Genomic DNA, 18,354 nt, shown 5'->3' with positions numbered 1-18,354 from the left:
CAAAAAGAAAAAAGCCGGAAGTGGTGCTGTGGCTCAAGTGGTAGAGCGCTAGCCTTGAGCTGAAGAGCTGAGGGACAGCGCCCAGGCCCAGAGTTCAGGCACAACGACTGGACCCCCCCCCCAAAAATCTTAACGATATTTCATTGTTGTTGCTCCTATTCAATACCCTCATTGTGTTTCATAGATAAACTTAAATGAAAATTTGTATTTTATTTTATTTTTTTTTGCCGGTCATGGGGCCTGAACTCTGGGTCTGGGCGCTGTCCCTCAGCTCTTCAGCTCAAGGCTAGCACTCTACTACTGGAGCCACAGTGCCACTTCCAGCTTTTTCTGTTTATGTGGTGCTGAGGAATCAAACCCAGGGCCTCATGCTTGCAAGGCATGCACTCTACTGCTGAGCTACCTTCCCAGCCCCTGTATTTTGTTTTAAAACCTGCTTCTTTCTTTCCTCTACTAAGAACCAACCCATCACAGGTGTGTTTACCCATTAGTTATTTTATCTTTTTAAACCTGGGATACTAACTATGAAAATGGATTCGGGAATCCAAGTGAATGGGTGACATTGTCCAAAAAAAGTTCTCATTACCTGACTTACATAACTGTAACCCCTCCGTACACCACATTTATAATAACAATAAAATTACAATAAAATATTAGAGAAATAAAAAACCCTAAAAAAAGAAAAAAGAGGACCACCCCCAGTTTACCTAGGATTCTAATATTGGACAAAATCTGAGAAATGATCATTTCCATGTGTTTTCTTCTGGAACTGATTAAGTGTAGTCCAGATACATAACAAAACTTGCCCCAGATTACATACTTTATTTTAGTTTCTTGCCTTTTCCATTAAATAAGCTCATTTGACACTTACAAAACTAATATACTTCTATGGAAGATTGTTTGTTTTTTATTTTCTCAGCAGTACGTTAGTGTAATCTTCATACCTAAACTGAAATATACTATATTTTATCACAATTCTTCAGTTTTTCTTTCTTTTCTGAATTATTCTACAAGCAATACTACGATGTATACTATATGCACACAATAGGATAAATTAATTTCTGCCTTAGCTTTTGAGAGGTCAGTTGGCATAGCAGCACAAATTCTTTTTGTGAAGATTTACAAAATTGCTTCAAATTTTCCTTTTATCTCCCTATACTCTAGTAGATCTGTATGGTTTTCTACAGAGAAGAAATTCAGCTTTCCTACTTGTACTTGATAAAAATGAAGGACACTGATACCCTCATGCAAATTAAATTATACTTGTTTCTGAAATTTTACTGAATTATTTCAGGAACTTAAGTGACACCTTAAAACATTAAAAGGTTTCCATGGTCTAAATTCATTTTCAGACTGCACATGTTGCTTAGTGGTAGACTGTCTGTTTAAATGCACGTAATACTGCATTCAATACTTGGCACTACAAAATAAATCATTCTACTAAAAGAAGTTCTGTTTATACAAGAGTTGTGTTTAAAGATGAATGAGAATTTTTAGAGAAGAGACTAAGGAACTTGATTACTCAAGAAAGTAATCTGTAATATCTGAATTATAGAATGACATGCAAGAATTCAAGGAAAAAATTTATTCTTCTGGGGTTTTCAATGAAACTCAGACTTAGAGAACATAAATGCTGATAAAGTATTTTTCAAGTTAAGAGTTGATTTTTGAAAGACAAATATAAGTGATAATTCAAAAAGAAAATGCAATTTAACATGTAAATATGAGTCAAATGTCAAGTCTTTTCTCATAAAGTAATAACATGAGATTTTTTTCCATACTAGGAAAAGCGTATTAACGGACACTATCACCTTTTCTCCATTGAACAGAAATTCATTAAGACTAAGTAGAGAAAGAAAAGCTATAACTATTAAACATTTTTTAATCAGATTTGTAAAATCCTGTATAAATAAAACATTACTACACAATAAGCACTGGGGTGTTGTAACTGCACATGCATCATTTTGTAATGCTTTAATCTACGTATTCAGCATGATTCACTTTAATTTAAAGATATTTTGATTTACTGGATACTTGAGATGTAACTCACTAATATGAGGTAAAGAAAAAGAAAAATACTTACGCGTTCATCCACATGATGTCGCTAGACACCGCGCGGTTTTCACTCCCTCCACTATGGGAAAGAGGCAGTGACTACATTGTACTTAGAAAGGGGAAGGATCTTCCATTTTTCTGCTCTGTCACAGAAGCTCCAAAGCAGATATAACTTGGAATTCCGTTTTGTGAGGATATATTGCGTTGATGCAATAGAGATTAGAGAGGGGTAACAAGACTGCGATGCTATATTCCCAGAGAAAAAGTCCGGGATCCCGGTGTCTGCTGCTCTGGCTTCTGCTCCCCGCAATCTGGGAGGCAGGGAGCGGCCAGCTCCACTACTCGGTCCCAGAGGAGGCCAAACACGGCACCTTCGTGGGCCGCATCGCGCAGGACCTGGGGCTGGAGCTGACGGAGCTGGTGCCGCGCCTGTTCCGGGTGGCGTCCAAGGGCCGCGGGGACCTTCTGGAGGTAAATCTGCAGAATGGCATTTTGTTTGTGAATGGTCGGATCGACCGGGAGGAGCTGTGCGGGCGCAGCGCGGAGTGCAGCCTGCACCTGGAGGTGATCGTGGACAGACCGCTGCAGGTGTTCCACGTGGAGGTGGAGGTGAAGGACATTAATGACAACCCTCCTAGATTCTCTCGGCCAGAACAAACGTTATTTATTTTAGATTGCTGATTTATGAATCTAGGCTGCCGGATTCTTTCTTTCCACTAGAGGGCGCAGCAGATGCAGATGTTGGATCAAATTCTGCCTTAACCTATAAACTCAGTTCTAGCGAGTATTTTGCGCTAGATGTGAAAACAAGCAGTGATGACAACAAACAAATTGGGCTCAGGTTGAAAAAATCCTTGGACAGAGAGGAGGCTCCTGAACACAGCCTACTCCTGATGGCCACCGATGGAGGGAAACCCGAGCTCACGGGCTCTCTCCAACTGCTGGTGACCGTGCTGGACGTGAATGACAATGCTCCCAGTTTTGAACAATCTGAATACAAGGTGAAAATATTCGAAAACGCAGACAATGGAACAATGGTTATCAGAGTGAATGCTTCTGATCGTGATGAAGGAACCAATGGGGCAATTTCATATTCGTTTAGTAGCCTCCTTTCCCCCAGGGTTTTGGACCAGTTTAGCATAGATGGGAAAACAGGAGAAATTGTAATTAAAGGGAATCTGGATTTTGAACAAGAAACCTTATACAAAATCCGAGTTGATGCAACAGACAGAGGACACCCTCCGATGGCAGGACACTGTACGGTTTTAGTGAAAGTATTAGATAAAAATGACAATGCGCCTCAGATTGCATTGACGTCTTTATCCTTGCCTGTTCGAGAGGACGCTCAATTGGGAACCGCCATTGCCCTGATTAGCGTGTCAGATTCTGACTCTGGAGACAATGGGCAGGTGACCTGCTCCCTGACGCCTGACACACCCTTCAAGCTGGTGTCCACCTTCAAAAATTATTACTCATTGGTTCTGGACAGCGCCCTGGACCGAGAGACCACCTCTGACTATGAGTTGGTGGTGACCGCCCGTGACGGGGGCTCGCCTCCGCTGTGGGCCACCGCCAGCGTGTCGGTGGAGGTGGCCGACGTGAACGACAACGCGCCCGTGTTCGCACAGGCCGAGTACACGGTGTTCGTGAAGGAGAACAACGCGCCCGGCTCGCACATCTTCACGGTGTGGGCGCGCGACGCGGACGCGCAGGAGAACGCGCGCGTGTCGTACTCGCTGGTGGAGCGGCGGGTGGGCGAGCGCGCGCTGTCGAGCTACGTGTCGGTGCACGCGGAGAGCGGCAAGGTGTACGCGCTGCAGCCGCTGGACCACGAGGAGCTGGAGCTGCTGCAGTTCCAGGTGAGCGCGCGCGACGCTGGCGTGCCCGCCCTGGGCAGCAACGTGACTCTGCAGGTGTTCGTGCTGGACGAGAACGACAATGCGACAATGCGCCTGCGCTGCTGGGGCCTCCCGGCGGCGGCGGCGGCGGCGGCGGCGCGCGCAGCGAAGTGCTGTCGCGCTCGGTGGGCGCTGGCCACGTGGTGTCCAAGGTGCGCGCGGTGGACGCGGACTCTGGCTACAACGCGTGGCTGTCGTACGAGCTGCAGCCGGCGGCGGCCGGTGCGCGCAGCGCGTTCCGCGTGGGGCTGTACACGGGCGAGATCAGCACCACGCGCGCGCTGGACGAGGCGGACGCCGCGAGGCAGCGCCTGTTGGTGCTGGTGAAGGACCATGGCGAGCCGGCGCTGACGGCCACCGCCACGGTGCTGGTGTCTCTGGTGGACAGCGGCCAATCGCCCAAGCTGTCTTTGCGTGCCTCGGAGGGCGCCGTGGCTTCGGAGGCGACGCTGGTGGACGTGAACGTGTACCTGATCATCGCCATCTGCGCGGTGTGCAGCCTGCTGGTGCTGACGCTGGTGCTGTACGTGGCGCTGCGGTGCTCTGGGGCGGCTGTGGGGCGGAGCGAGGGCGCGTGCGCGCCTGGGAAGCCTGTGCTGGTGTGCTCCAGCGCGGTGGGGAGTTTGACTTACTCCCAGCAGAGGAGGCAGAGGGTGTGCTCAGCAGTGGTTCCATCCAATACGGATCTCATGGCCTTCAGCCCCAGCCTTCCCCAAGTTCCTACTTCTGCAGACAACGTGAGTTTCTTAAAACGTACCACATTTTTATAGCAATTCCTTAAATATATTAACTGTATTTAAGAAAGATTAATTTATGCATAGTTTAGCAACTTCCTATTACATATTTGTCGTTTAATTTTACTAATACATAATCTGTAATACCTAATACATAGTTCTGAAAAAGCTAGCCTAGTGGCCATAGCATATTTGCACAAAATCTTTCAGTCACTATGCTTTCTTTTTCTTTTCCATGTGTGTCATGTCTTACTATGTAGCACCAGGCTGATTTTTCTTTAACTCCAGACTTAGTATCTCAACCTACTTAGGAATTGGGATTATAGATGGGCTTGACCACTCCTGGCTGTAGTTATATTAAGTAACCAGTTAATCTTTTTTTGATATAAAATCTTTTGTTGTTGTTGTTGCTGTTCCTGGGCCTTGAACTCTGGGCTTGGGTGTTGTTCCTTCGCTCTTCAGTCAAGGCTAGCGCTCTACAACTTGAATACAGCACCACTTCCGATTTTCTGGTAGTTTATGGATATAAGAGTTTCACTGACTTTCCTGTCCCGGCTGGCTTTGAACTGCGATCCTAAGATCTCAGCCTCTTGGTTTAGCTAGGATTACAGGCATGAGCCACCGGTGCATGGCTGACATAAAATCTTATATAACAATATCCTAGTTAATCTCTAGAAAACATTATAGGGGAAATTGTGAGACCTAGAGGTTAAAAACTTATTAAAATCTCTATGAATGCACTGAATGCTTTACACCAATACATCAATTATGATTTTCCCTTTCTATTCACTTTCAATTATTTATTGACTATAGCAATTTACTTTCTTTTTTACTTTCTCATTTGTGTAGTAATGATTCCTTTCAACTTTGTCTTTGCTTTTGCATACTTATGATACATTTAATAATTTAATTTTAAATGTTCGGGTAGTGGTTCTGTTTATTGAATACCATTTAAAATTCTAGCAGCACAAATAGTACAGTTGAAACTTCTACTCTTTTTTTTTTTGCTAGTCCTGGGGCTTGTACTCAGGGCCTGGGCACTCTCTCTGAGCTTCTTTCGCTCAAGGATAACACTCTACCATCTGAGCCACAGCAACACTTCTGGCTTTTTCCGTTTATGTAGTACTGAGGAATCAAACCCAGGGCTTCCTTCATGCATGCTAGGCAAGAACTCTACCACTAAGCTACATTCTCAGCCTTCCATTCCACTTCTACCACAAATGTACTAAATTTTGTTTAGATTAACTCAAGATTTTTATTTCTAAAAATGTTTTCATAGAAATGTTTTACAAATGTTAGTATTGATTAAACTCATTTCCCTCTCTGTCTCCTTTGTCAGTTGTGGGATTTTCAGGGCCTGGGCGCTGTCCCTGAGGTTTTTTTGCTCAAGACTAGTGCTCTACCACTTTGAGCCACAGCTCCACTTAGAGTTTTTGAGTGGTTAATTGAAGATTAGTCTCATGGGAACTTTTTTAATGATCGTGATTCTCAGATCTCAGCCTCCTGAATAGCTAGGACTATAGGCATGAGCCACCAGCACCTGGCTAACTTTTTTACTTGTACAAGGATATTCTTCATTGTGCTGTTGAATTCCTTTTAATTTTTTTCATGTAATATTTCTTGGTCTTTATGGATTCTTAGGGAGATTTTCAATCCATTTATCTAGACCTATAGTTTTTCATTGTGTGGATATGCAATTATTTATTTTCCCAAAAAGTTAGCCCTGAAATTTGGTGAAAGAATCAATTTTCCTGAAATTTGCACATTTTCCTTTATACATTGCTTATATTGATAAGAAAGAATTGTCCAGTGTTTTCATTTAGAAAATCTTACTATATTTGTTTGGAAAATTTTCCTCTTGGTTGGGTATGTGGTGCACAGATGTAAGCACAACACACAGGAGATTTAAGTAGGAGAACAAGGAGCTTAAACCTGTCTCAACCAAGCTAAATCAGTCCAAAAGAAATACAAGACAAGCACAAACACTTGCAATATATAAACTCTCTGGTTTATAATTTTTTCTTTGGAGGATGAAGAAGTTACTTTATTTATAGAGACAATTTTCCTCCACTTTATATTCCCCTACAACTTGATTGAACTATTTGAATAAATAAAATGGAGAAAAATGTAGGCCCTTTGTTTACAAAATAATTATTATTTTCTACATGAAAAAAACCTACAAACCAACTAGATTGCATTATTACGCTTTGGGAACATTTGAAGAACTGCAATGGAAAGAAAATACAGTATTAATTTTTAGTTAATTTTTTTTGGGGGTCCGGTCCTGGGGCCTAAACTCTGGGCCTGGGTGCTGTCCCTCAGCTCTTCAGCTCAAGGCTGTCACTCTACCACTTGAGCCACAGCGCCACTTCCGCCTTTCTTTTCTGCTTATGAGGAATTGAGGAATCGAACCCAGGGCCCCATGCATGCAAGGCAAGCACTCTACCACTGAGCTACCTTCCCAGCCCTAATTTTTTTTTGTCGGTCATGGGGCTTGAACTCTGGGCTTGGGCACTATCCCTCAGCTCATCAGCTCAAGGAGAGCACTCTACCACTTGAGCCACAGTGTCACTTCTGGTTTAATAGTGGTTTATTGGCGATAAGAGTATCATGGACTTTCCTGCCCCAGCTGGCTTTGAGCCGCAATCTTCAGATCTCAGCCTCCTGAATAGCTAGGCTTATAGGCGTGAGGCACTGGTGCCCGGCTAGTTAATTTTTACCAGTAGAAAATTTAGGTAGAAAGTATGCTTTACTAGGGGCTGAGAAGATGGCTTAGTGGTAGAGTGCTTGCCTCACATGCATGAGGCCCTGGGTTCGATTCCTCAGTACCACATAAGCAGAGAAAGCCAGAAGTGGCACTGTGGCTCAAGTGGTAGAGTGCTAGCCTTGAGCTGAAGAGCTGAGGGACAGCACTCAGAGTTCAGGCCCCATTACTGACAAAAAAGAAGGAAGTATGCTTTACTTTAGCCATGCCTATATGACAAGCAGCCACTATAGAAAAGCTTCAACCAACACATTGCCACTATCTCTTTCATGAATCCTTATATTCTTCTAGGCAAAGGAATTTCTATATTTGGTGGCTGTTAGCAATAAAATTTTTGTTTTCTCACAATAGGAAGTCTGTGAAAGACCTAGAAAATAGACTCAAGTTAATTATTTTAACACAGAACTTCTAATAGAAGAAAGGCTTTGTTTTAAAATTTGTGAGGCTTTATGTGGAAGAAAGTGAGTGTAAAATGTTTTGTTTGAAAAATTTTATTGGTAACATGATTTTCTTTTCCTTAGAGGGATTTTAATCACTCCAAATAATAACATAAAGGATAAACTAATGGTCAAGTTGAAATTAGGGCTTTATGTTAAGATATGATTATCCCACTTTTGCAGATAAAAATAGAAGAATTTAAAAAACTCAGCTTGGACACATGTCATATTGGAGAAGGGAGAAATACACATTATTGTTTGCAAAATAATTTTGATATTGGAAAAAGTTGAAAATAAATAGTTATGATCTCCTTGTAGGTCACTCAAAGTGATTCTAATATCTTGGCATTTCTATGTTTAGTAAATTTTATTTAAATTGTATTCATAAAGATACATATGTAAAAAGGCAGATTACAGCCCACCTTAGAATAAGGTCAGCAAGGAGAAAGAGTAATTTAAAAATTCTGTTGGTGACATGACAGTGTTTGTGCCATTGAACCAAAATGCGCATTTAAATATTTGATTTAGGGCATTAATTATTAGTCTTGCTTCTATAGTACTTATGTTTTTATATTCTACATGTTTCTATCTAGGAGTCAGAATGTGGGGGTGAAGGTGACAGGAATATAGAACAGGGGGAATGCAGATGTGGGTTGTAAATACATCAGAAAGATTTCATTTGGAACATGGAAGAGGATGAGAACACATAAGAGTAAACCACATAGAAAGGGGGCTGAAGCTCTGAGATCAGGACAAGGTCATTTAAGAACAAGTGAAGAATCCAAAGAAACAAATCACAAATGGGTAAAATTTCCATCAGAAAGTGTTTAATATATGGGAGGGAAGTAAGTGAAGTGGGAGGACTAATATCAACTATCCAGAAGTTAATAAATTTTGTAGATTCAGGCATGAGAGCATAGTTCTGTAATCTCATTACTGGAGAAGCTACAGTAGGAGTATCTGGAGGGTAGCCTGGGCTACATAGTAAAATCTACCTCAAAAACTGTTGTAAATGTGCACTAAAATTACTATCCTATTATTACATGAAAGAGCCGTAAGCATATATGACATTTTACTGAGAAAAGAAACAATGGACGTCAACATCAATAAGGTTGAAATTACTAAGACAAAATTGTTAATCTCAAATGACATCATTTATCCAAAGCAATTCTGATAAACACAGATAGACAATTTTCTGCTTTAGCCAAAATTTATAGAATAAGTCACATTTCTAATTTCCAAGACAAGTTTGCATCATATTTGAAATGTCTAAACTTGGTACAAAATTTGAAGTATTGGATTGAAAGTTGTTTGCAGTAGATAATTATGGAACTTACTCTCAATTATGAAATGAATTACACATAGTGACACGGATTCTGAAATCACACACAAAAGGATTTACTCTAAAGGTAAGGTAAAAAAAATACTAAAGAATAATGAAAATACAGTGGTTATATGAATTCAGTACTTACCCTTTGGAGCCGCATGATGTCGCTGTCTACCATGGATTTACATCTAGCTAGTGTACAAAGCACAAGCTTTTTACTGCATTCTTCCAAGACTGCTGAATGATGGCGGACGCAGAAAGATTGAATTAACAGACGTGGAATCACAGATATTTTCTTCTTTATGCCGGAAAAAACTTCTAATGGAAATAGAACAGGAGGTATTTGATATGGATTTGACCACTGAAGGCAGACTGGGAAGGCGATGCTTCTTGCTCTGGCTTCTGTTCCTTGCTGCCTGGGTGGCAGGGAGCGGCCAGCTCCACTACTCCGTCCCCGAGGAGGCCAAACATGGCACCTTCGTGGGCCGCATCGCGCAGGACCTGGGGCTGGAGCTGACGGAGCTGGTGCCGCGCCTGTTCCGGGTGGCGTCCAAGGGCCGCGGGGACCTTCTGGAGGTAAATCTGCAGAATGGCATTTTGTTTGTGAATGGTCGGATCGACCGGGAGGAGCTGTGCGGGCGCAGCGCGGAGTGCAGCCTGCACCTGGAGGTGATCGTGGACAGGCCGCTGCAGGTGTTCCACGTGGAGGTGGAGGTGCAGGACATTAACGACAATCCGCCTGTGTTTCCAGTGAAGGAACAAAGATTGCTGATTTATGAATCTAGGCTGCCGGATTCTTTCTTTCCACTAGAGGGCGCAGCAGATGCAGATGTTGGATCAAATTCTGCCTTAACCTATAAACTCAGTTCTAGCGAGTATTTTGCGCTAGATGTGAAAACAAGCAGTGATGACAACAAACAAATTGGGCTCAGGTTGAAAAAATCCTTGGACAGAGAGGAGGCTCCTGAACACAGCCTACTCCTGATGGCCACCGATGGAGGGAAACCCGAGCTCACGGGCTCTCTCCAACTGCTGGTGACCGTGCTGGACGTGAATGACAATGCTCCCAGTTTTGAACAATCTGAATACAAGGTGAAAATATTCGAAAACGCAGACAATGGAACAATGGTTATCAGAGTGAATGCTTCTGATCGTGATGAAGGAACCAATGGGGCAATTTCATATTCGTTTAGTAGCCTCCTTTCCCCCAGGGTTTTGGACCAGTTTAGCATAGATGGGAAAACAGGAGAAATTGTAATTAAAGGGAATCTGGATTTTGAACAAGAAACCTTATACAAAATCCGAGTTGATGCAACAGACAGAGGACACCCTCCGATGGCAGGACACTGTACGGTTTTAGTGAAAGTATTAGATAAAAATGACAATGCGCCTCAGATTGCATTGACGTCTTTATCCTTGCCTGTTCGAGAGGACGCTCAATTGGGAACCGCCATTGCCCTGATTAGCGTGTCAGATTCTGACTCTGGAGACAATGGGCAGGTGACCTGCTCCCTGACGCCTGACACACCCTTCAAGCTGGTGTCCACCTTCAAAAATTATTACTCATTGGTTCTGGACAGCGCCCTGGACCGAGAGACCACCTCTGACTATGAGTTGGTGGTGACCGCCCGTGACGGGGGCTCGCCTCCGCTGTGGGCCACCGCCAGCGTGTCGGTGGAGGTGGCCGACGTGAACGACAACGCGCCCGTGTTCGCACAGGCCGAGTACACGGTGTTCGTGAAGGAGAACAACGCGCCCGGCTCGCACATCTTCACGGTGTGGGCGCGCGACGCGGACGCGCAGGAGAACGCGCGCGTGTCGTACTCGCTGGTGGAGCGGCGGGTGGGCGAGCGCGCGCTGTCGAGCTACGTGTCGGTGCACGCGGAGAGCGGCAAGGTGTACGCGCTGCAGCCGCTGGACCACGAGGAGCTGGAGCTGCTGCAGTTCCAGGTGAGCGCGCGCGACGCTGGCGTGCCCGCCCTGGGCAGCAACGTGACTCTGCAGGTGTTCGTGCTGGACGAGAACGACAATGCGACAATGCGCCTGCGCTGCTGGGGCCTCCCGGCGGCGGCGGCGGCGGCGGCGGCGCGCGCAGCGAAGTGCTGTCGCGCTCGGTGGGCGCTGGCCACGTGGTGTCCAAGGTGCGCGCGGTGGACGCGGACTCTGGCTACAACGCGTGGCTGTCGTACGAGCTGCAGCCGGCGGCGGCCGGTGCGCGCAGCGCGTTCCGCGTGGGGCTGTACACGGGCGAGATCAGCACCACGCGCGCGCTGGACGAGGCGGACGCCGCGAGGCAGCGCCTGTTGGTGCTGGTGAAGGACCATGGCGAGCCGGCGCTGACGGCCACCGCCACGGTGCTGGTGTCTCTGGTGGACAGCGGCCAATCGCCCAAGCTGTCTTTGCGTGCCTCGGAGGGCGCCGTGGCTTCGGAGGCGACGCTGGTGGACGTGAACGTGTACCTGATCATCGCCATCTGCGCGGTGTGCAGCCTGCTGGTGCTGACGCTGGTGCTGTACGTGGCGCTGCGGTGCTCTGGGGCGGCTGTGGGGCGGAGCGAGGGCGCGTGCGCGCCTGGGAAGCCTGTGCTGGTGTGCTCCAGCGCTGTGGGGAGTTTGACTTACTCCCAGCAGAGGAGGCAGAGGGTGTGCTCTGGGGAGGGCCCGCCCAAGACCGACCTCATGGCCTTCAGCCCCAGCCTACCTCCTCATTCTGCAGGGATGGATGTAGGGGAGCATCAGGAGTTGAAAGAAGATCGTTGTGCAATAGTAAGTCTACATATAAGTAATTTATGTTTAATTTTCATTTTATATTTATTGTGCATAATGTGTATTGTTTTAAAATCAATTGTTCTCAGTTTAGTATCTTTTTTCCCCTAATATGCTGTTCCTGCAGCTTGTCCTAAGGGTTTCTGGGTGCTGTCCCTAAGCTTTTTGGTCCAGGCTAGTGCTCGGTCACTTGAACCACAGCGGCAGTTCAGCTTTTTGGTGGGTATTTGGAGGTACTTTGTTTCCTGGGCTGGCTTCAAGTCAGGCTTCTCAGATCTGGGCTTCGTGAATAGCTAGGGTTACATGTGTTTGCCATTGGTGTCTGTCTATGTTTACATCTTTTTATTCTATTTCTTATTATAGTCTTTCATTTCTAATATTTATTGAAATACAATTAGTAAGCATTATTTCATGCATTCCACACCTCATGCATTTTTATATTGAAAGCGTCACTTTCATTTCACAAGTTCTTTTTCTTTTCACAGTGATATTTTCATTACCTATATATCAAGTATGTACATTTAAACTTTAGGAGATAAATATGTATATACGTTTTTTTTTTTCATTCTGGTGTCAGTCTTGGGGTTTGAACTTTGGATGCTGTCCCTAAGCTTCTTTACTCAAGACTAGCAGTCTATCACTTGACATACTGCTCCACTTCTGGCTTTTTGGTGGTTATTTGGAGATGTGTCTCATAGACTTCTCTTCCTGGGCTGGCTTCAAACTGCAACTTCAGATTTCAACCTCGTTGGTAACTAAGATAAAAGATGTGAGCCACTGACACCAGGCTTAGATTTGTTGTTGTTGCCAGGCCTGAAGCTTGAACTCTGGGCTTAGGTAGTGTCCCTGAGCCTTTCTGTGCTCAAGGCTAATGCTCTACCACTTAGGCCAAAATGTCACTTCCAGTCTTTTCTGAGTAGTTTATTAAAGGTAAGAGTCACAGACTTTATTGCCTGGGCTGGCTTTGAACTGCAATCCTCAAATCTCAGCCTCCTGAATAGTATTACAGGCATGATCCACCAGAGAGTTTGAAATATCATCATGTGTCATATACTTTTTGCTTCCTAATTCTTTTTCTCAGTGCTGGGAAGAAACTCAATCCCTCTGAAATTGTAGGCAAGGCCTCTACTACTAAGTTACATAACATTTCCAATTTATCCATTTCTATGGAAGTACTACCTTTAGTATGTTTTTTGGAAATGCTTTGCTGTTGTGTTTTTATTTCTGTCTCTGTCTCTGTCTGTCTGTCTGTCTTTCTATCTAAGGGACTTGAACTTGAACTTGAACTTAGGGCCTAGAGCTCTTACTTGGAGGCTCCAGGCTAAATTTCTTCCATTTGAGCCAGGTGGCCAGTCTGCATAGTATGTTATTTTACATATTCCCCAGTGATCATTGTTTTCCATGAGTGTTTAGGTTTCATTTGAAACCATTTAGGAATAACGATGAACATCTGATGGAGATGAAAGTGTGAGTGAGATATTTTCATATGCTTTAACCATGTTTTATGTGTGGGTACTACTCGATTTGTTAGGTATGCAAATAATATAGAAATTCTAATTAGAGATAATTTGACCTTTGAAAAAGAACATTTATATGACATATGTGTCCTCTTGCTAGAGAGGTGGCTCAGTGGTATAACTCTTGTCTAACACATACATACTCTAAGTTCTATCCACAGTACTGCAACAAATGAATGAGCAAACAAAACCATTAAAACCCCTGTATTACTATGCCCTTGCAACTCTCCTCTTTTTATTTGTATCTCTGGTGGGTCATTTTTCAATGGAGCCTCAGATACTAATGTGATCACTATTCTCTGTGTATAGTTAACCTATTATTTCTTTACTTGAAAGACAAAAAAAATTAGTGACAAAACATTGGAAGTCTTGATGCTATCCTTCTATGCTGTTTACCCGTTTGAGTTTCATTTTGTGCTGTTTTAGATAGAGTGTTTATCTTTAAGCTCTCAATTTCTGGCCTATAATATTAATATGATAAACGGTTGTCCTTAATATACAGGGAATTGCTGCAAGTATATAGTAATTTTAATGTGGTGTTAGTCTGACAAATATTAATTGGGTAACTAAACTTAGTCTTAATATTTTAGAGGACCATTAAACTTTTTATGTCAGTTTATATCAGGAAAGTGTCATTATGAATTCCATAAGATTTTAATTTTATGTAAAGGTATTTGCTATTTGTAGGAAGGCCATGATTGCCAAATTATTCTGAGATATTCGTAGCATTTTAAAAGCCATGCCTTTTTAAAATAATTTAAGATTAGATCCCAAAGTTCTGAATTGAATTGACATCTGGCAGTGGAATAATTATAGGATTCCAAAGGTACATAAAGTGCTAAGTCCTCAGTGACTTGCTTCTTTGCATAGGACTGAAGTTTACACTCAGCCCCTCCAGCTCATATTGTGCTCTGCCATTTGAACCATGCCCTCAGTTTTCAAAAAATTAATTTATTTTTTGGCCAGTGTTTCTAGTTTGTTTGTTGACCTTCACTGTGATTCTCCTACCTATGGCCGTCTTCATACAACCATGTCTGGCTTGTTTGTTGAAATTCAGTCTTACCAACTTTTTGGCCAGCTTGGGCTTCCATGATCTCACCAAGGTCTGTCTCCTGGGTAACAGGGATTACAGGCTTGATTTACTGTGCTCTACCACCTCAGTGACTTCCTGAAGATGGTGTTGGTATTTTGTCAATATTTTTTCAGGAAACAGCAGATAACATTAAACTTGGATTGCATATTTTTCCATATTTAAAAATTTCTCAAGGTCTATTAGAGGACTGGGGGGGTTGTTCTCCCTAATGTGTTCAGTTTCAGTTCTGAAAGGTCAGATACCATAATAATATCCTGTTTTTTAAGAGTATATAATTTTATTTTATTTTATTTGGGTCTAGTTGTGGGGCCTGAACTCTGGGCCTGGGCGCTGCCCCTCAGTCCTTCAGCTCAAGGCTAGCACTCTACCACTTGAGCCACAGCACCACTTCTGGCTTTTTTCTTTTTGCTTATGTGGTGCTGGGGAATTGAACCCAGGACCTCAGGCATGCAAGGCAAGCGCTCTACCACTGAGCCAACTTCCCAGCCCCAAGAGTACATAATTTTAAACCCACATTAGTATTGCAAAAATGGAATAAGAAGAAAACTTCCCCAATCCTCTACACATATAAGAAAACAAAATCACCTATAGATGAAATAATCAATGAAGCATATTATTGTATAGAAAAATGACATTCAGTAATCCCTAAACAGCTTGATTTCTTCAAAGGTAGAGAAAAACCATAGTTATCATGACTGAGTGAACATTTTAAGTTTTTAGGAGAGTCTCTATAAAACTGTCTTTCAAAGAAGAGTTGAATCAACTCTTGATGTCTGACTCGAAGAATTTCATGAAAAATTAAGATGAACCATACATACCATGACCATAATAGAGGCAGACCATTATAAGAAGTTCAAGTAAGTTATATCTTAGTGTGGAAGAAATAGAATAGAATTTTCTCTGTCTAGTTCTCTGAAGGAAAGTTTCAGAGTAATGATAGTTTTGGTGGTTACAAAATGGAGACATTTCCTTGGGGACGTATTGAGAACAATCAATATTCCTGGGAAGAGGAATTTAAGTAAATGAGTGAATACAAAATTCCAAATATACCTGGAACAACCTACATTGAATAAAGAAATGGTTCTCATATGAATGAGGTAGGTAAGACAAGTAAAATGAGAAAAATGCGTTGGGACTGTTGAGTACTATACTAGAAATGGACTGTTCTGAAAAGCTACGTGAAAGTATCATATGGTGTGGACGAACACTGAAAAGAGCACTTTGGGAAATAAATGTAAAGATGAAGTGGAAGAAAAGGTGAAACCACAGGAAACTTGCAATAGTCAAGGACAACAAGAGTCATGAAAACTAATGCAAACAAATAGAAAACTTGAAAAGCATTTGAACACACAAGGAATTATTCTCCTAGAAGTTGGGAACCCTGGGATCCAATGTTTGCATACAAGAAAGGTAACTCTGGTAAGTAGATCCAGAAAGAATAAAGTATCCCAAGACTTGATTAAAGAATTGCTGTAAAAAACATGGATGTCCTCCAAAGTTTAAGTAATAATGAAATTTATAATATGAAAGAAATAAACAATATCATATTAGAGACACAAAAACAGATGTGTACTCAGGAGACAAGATTTAGAAAGGATGGATTGAGTAACTAAATAAGGGTATCACAAATCCCTACAGAAGAATATATAAATTTTGAACAAGACTTTTAGAATACTATTTTTCTATTTTTGTTTGTTACCTTAACAAACAAAATCTTGCCTTCAAAGACTCTCCAAATCCACTAGTACTTCTAATATTAAAAATTATTTGCATAGTTGATCTTTAAAAGAAAAAGAGAGGCATTTTAACCTTTTCTTCCATTGGGAGATTCTTAAGATACTAGATTGATATCAGCATGCTCAGTTTTCTCCAGGGGGTGATACTGAAATTAAGAATATGGAATTTTCTGAAACTGAGGAATTTAAACATAGGTTGAGTAATTTTATTGACACTTAGGTTATTATTGTTTTTAAAATTATGGAAAAGATTTTCTATGAATATAGGACACCGAGATTATATTCACATTACTCAGAAGCAACTAATCACTAAGAACACAAAAAAGGGTGAGAAGTAGTGCTTTATATTTGAACTACAGTGAAGAAAAAACTTCAGCTCGAAACTCCAGAACCTGCAATAAATTTCATCTTATAGAATTAAATTTTAAAATTCCCACTTACTATTGCTGCCACATGATGTCGCTCTTATCCATGAAGTGGTTTCAAATTCACAAACCGAAGTCATTTCCTTTGCAATCGGAGAGACGCCCCACAATCTTAACTCTTCGGATGCTCAGAAATGGACAGCATATCTGGACTGAAAGAGGTGGGGTACTTTAAATAACTGAGGAAACCTTCGCTGATGATTATCAAACGTCACAACTGGAAATGGTGTACGTCAGAGAACACAAACTGGAGAGCAGACAACTCCTGTTTATGATCATTATAGCAGCTTGGAGGGCAGGGAGCGGCCAGCTCCACTACTCAGTCCCCGAGGAGGCCAAACACGGCACCTTCGTGGGCCGCATCGCGCAGGACCTGGGGCTGGAGCTGACGGAGCTGGTGCCGCGCCTGTTCCGGGTGGCGTCCAAGGGCCGCGGGGACCTTCTGGAGGTAAATCTGCAGAATGGCATTTTGTTTGTGAATGGTCGGATCGACCGGGAGGAGCTGTGCGGGCGCAGCGCGGAGTGCAGCCTGCACCTGGAGGTGATCGTGGACAGGCCGCTGCAGGTGTTCCACGTGGAGGTGGAGGTGAAGGACATTAACGACAACGCGCCTGTGTTCCCCGCGACACAAAAGAATCTGTTTATCCCCGAATCCAGGCTGCTTGACTCTCGGCTTCCACTAGAGGGCGCGTCGGATGCAGACATCGGAGCCAATGCTCTGCTGACTTACAGACTGAGCCCCAGTGAATATTTCTCGCTGGACGTTCCACCCAACCACGAGCAGGTAAAACCTCTAGAGCTTGTCCTGCGCAAGCCTTTAGACAGGGAAGAAGCTCCGGAGCTCTACCTATGGCTCACGGCCACGGACGGAGGCAAACCCGAGCTGACTGGCACAGTTCAGTTCCTCATCACAGTACTGGATGCCAATGACAATGCTCCGGTTTTCGACCGGACGCTGTACACAGCGAAGCTGCCAGAAAACGTTCCCATCGGGACTATGGTAACTCACCTGAATGCCTCAGATTTAGACGAAGGTGTGAATGGGGAGATCACATACTCCTTCTCCAGCAATGTTTCTCCAGAGATAAAATCCAAGTTTCACATCGACTCTGTGAGTGGGGAAATTACAGTGATAGGGCTTATTGATTTTGAGGAAAGGAAAGTGTATAACATCCAAGTAGAGGCATCAGATAGGGGCCTGCCCCCTCTGGCTGGCCACTGTACAGTTCTGGTGCAAGTTGTGGACATTAATGACAACGCTCCACAGTTGACTCTTACTTCCCTGGCTCTCCCTATTTCTGAGGACACGCAGCCAGGCACAGTGGTAACTTTGATTAACGTGTTTGACAGAGATTCTGGCAACAATGGGCAGGTGACCTGCTCCCTAACACCTGACACACCGTTCACGTTGGTGTCCACCTTCAAAAACTATTATTCTCTGATACTGGAGAGCACTCTGGACCGGGAAACAGAGTCGACTTATGAGTTGGTGGTGACCGCGCGTGACAGGGGCTCGCCTCCGCTGTGGGCCACCGCCAGCGTGTCGGTGGAGGTGGCCGACGTGAACGACAACGCGCCCGTGTTCGCACAGGCCGAGTACACG

At 43.5% G+C, this 18,354-nt stretch overlaps 3 protein-coding genes across 3 annotated transcripts in view; all 3 read left to right on the top strand.

The window, feature by feature from the left end:
• Positions 1-8,179, top strand: part of LOC105988630 (protocadherin alpha-6-like) — a 16,900-nt gene extending 8,721 nt beyond the window's left edge. The window contains 4 exon segments of the mRNA XM_013020301.1: positions 2,272-2,714; positions 2,750-3,995; positions 3,998-4,690; positions 8,072-8,179. Coding sequence (XP_012875755.1) covers positions 2,272-2,714; positions 2,750-3,995; positions 3,998-4,690; positions 8,072-8,179 — 2,490 coding nt within the window.
• A 1,348-nt stretch (positions 8,180-9,527) lies between these two features.
• LOC105988629 (protocadherin alpha-6-like) lies at positions 9,528-14,020 on the top strand. Its single transcript, XM_013020300.1, is given in 3 exon segments — positions 9,528-11,246; positions 11,249-11,980; positions 14,000-14,020. Coding segments are annotated over 3 exon segments (2,463 nt in total). The 5' UTR covers positions 9,528-9,536.
• Positions 14,021-16,974: 2,954 nt separating this feature from the next.
• Positions 16,975-18,354, top strand: part of LOC105988628 (protocadherin alpha-9-like) — a 28,129-nt gene continuing 26,749 nt past the window's right edge. Inside the window, exon 1 of the mRNA XM_013020299.1 lies at positions 16,975-18,350. Within this exon, the coding sequence (XP_012875753.1) occupies positions 16,975-18,350 (1,376 nt within the window). The remainder of the gene's footprint in view (positions 18,351-18,354) is intronic.

Source organism: Dipodomys ordii, unplaced genomic scaffold, assembly GCF_000151885.1.
Source record: "Dipodomys ordii isolate 6190 unplaced genomic scaffold, Dord_2.0 Scaffold50, whole genome shotgun sequence".
NCBI classification, from domain to species: domain Eukaryota; kingdom Metazoa; phylum Chordata; class Mammalia; order Rodentia; family Heteromyidae; genus Dipodomys; species Dipodomys ordii.
The sequence above is the reverse complement of the archived record's forward strand: the minus strand, read 5'-3'. Positions and strand labels throughout refer to the sequence as shown.